This window comes from Arachis ipaensis, chromosome B3 (assembly GCF_059453495.1).
Source record: "Arachis ipaensis isolate K30076 ecotype BB chromosome B3, ASM5945349v1, whole genome shotgun sequence".
In the NCBI taxonomy this organism is placed as follows: Eukaryota; Viridiplantae; Streptophyta; class Magnoliopsida; order Fabales; family Fabaceae; genus Arachis; species Arachis ipaensis.
Window position 1 is genome coordinate 25285711 of NC_142438.1, and position 1769 is coordinate 25287479.

At 48.0% G+C, this 1769-nt stretch overlaps 1 protein-coding gene across 1 annotated transcript; it reads left to right on the forward strand.

Moving 5' to 3' along the window:
* Positions 1 to 302: 302 nt before the first annotated feature.
* On the forward strand, positions 303 to 1112 carry LOC148570093 (uncharacterized). Its single transcript, XM_088506837.1, has one exon. It carries the CDS (start codon positions 303 to 305, stop codon positions 1110 to 1112), a length of 810 nt encoding a protein of 269 aa, XP_088362963.1.
* The last annotated feature ends 657 nt before the right edge of the window (positions 1113 to 1769 follow it).

Genomic DNA, 1769 nt, shown 5'->3' on the forward strand with positions numbered 1-1769 from the left:
CAAGCATTGCAAGTCATTTATCTCTGTAGACAGCACGCATCTGTATGGCAAGTACGGTGGAGTGTTGCTTATAGCGGTGGCGCAAGACGGGAACAGCAACATACTACCAATTACTTTTGTCATTGTTGAGTCTGAGAGTACCGAGTCATAGTCGTTCTTTCTTACTAATTTGAGGCTTCACGTCACCCCACAAGACGGCTTACTGGTTATATCCGATAGATCTCAGGCAATTAGGCCGCCCTAAACTCCGATGATAGTGGGTAGCATCCACTAGGGCATTCCATGCTTACTGTATCAGACACATGGCTGCAAATTTTATGAGCCAGTTCAAGTCAGCCAAGGGCAAGCGATACCTCATAAATGCTGCTTACAGTCCAAGTCAGGCTGGGTTTGAGTGGTACATGGATGCATTGAGGGGAGTCTCCTCGGCGATAGCAGATTGGGCTGGTTGTTTCAGAAAGGAGATTTGGCTTCAGCATTGCGACAGTGGTCGGAGGTTTGGACACATGACCACGAATCTGTCTGAGTGCATCAATGCTGTGTTGAAGGGGACATGCTACTTTCCCATTATGGCCATTGTACGTATCACATACGAGAGACTGCAGAAGTTGTTTGTTACGAAGGGTAGGGAAGCGCAGAGCCAGTTGGCGGCTGGAAACTGCTTCTCACAAAGACTCTTGGCGGCTATTGAGAAGAATAGGGAAGGTATTCCGAAGATGCGTGTGACCCATTGTGATAGGCGGGCCTCTGTGTTTGTTGTGGATGAACTAGAGCCGTTCAAGGGATGGGGTCATGATTCCTTTCGGGTTCGGCTTTCGGAGGGCACATGTGATTGCGGTTTATTCCAGTCTCTCCACTATCCGTGCCGGCACGCACTTGCTGGGTGCACCACCACTAGCATTGAGTGGGCCCCGTATGTGCATCCAGTCTACAGGCAGGAAGCTATGTTCAAGGTGTACGAGGTGAAGTTCCCACCCATTCCCGACGAGTCGCTGTGGTTGGAGTGGCATGGGACGATGATGCGTCCTAACCCAGCCATGCGGGGAAAGGCGACTGGAAGACCAGTGTCCACCAGATTTCGGAATGATATGGATGATGTTGAGCTACAATAGAAGCGGTGTGCCTTGTGTAGGCAAGTCGGCCACACTAGACGGAGTTGCCCTAACCAACACACCGGAGATGCCTAGGCCATTTTAGTTTGGATGTACTTTACTGCTTCTTGAGTTTCATTTTGAAAATGTACTTGTTGTCACCGTTACTACTATTACATTCCATGTTTTAGTTCTTATTGTCACCGTTACGGTTTAGTTCTTTACTGTTAAATGGTTTGTTCAACATATCTCTAAATTATCCGTTACTATCAAAATAAGGCTAACTAGTAAGTAACATTAAACATAACATGAATCCAACCAAAATAAAGATAACATCAATCCAACCAATACATAAATACATAACTCATAACTATGTACATATATACAATACAGCTAAAGTACAGAAAAAATACACAAACATAACAACGTAAACATCATCTGTGGTAGAGATCCTGATAGTGGCGCCTGTGACTGGTGCCACATGGCGGAGGCTGAGCCTGATGCTGAGGTTGAGACGGCCTAGGGTCTCCGGCTGGCGGTGCTGGTGTAGCCAGCTGCTGGGGCGGTGGGGCATAGTATGGCTGAGGCCCCCTGACAGTGGACCTGTGGCGTACTGATGTAACTGTAGCTGAGGATGCAAAGGTGGCCCGGATGGAGGGGTGACTAGCGAGTGGGATG

Bases quoted from the DNA above. Each gene is read 5' to 3' on its own strand.
- LOC148570093 (XM_088506837.1), top strand. From the start codon at position 303: ATGGCTGCAAATTTTATGAGCCAGTTCAAGTCAGCCAAGGGCAAGCGA.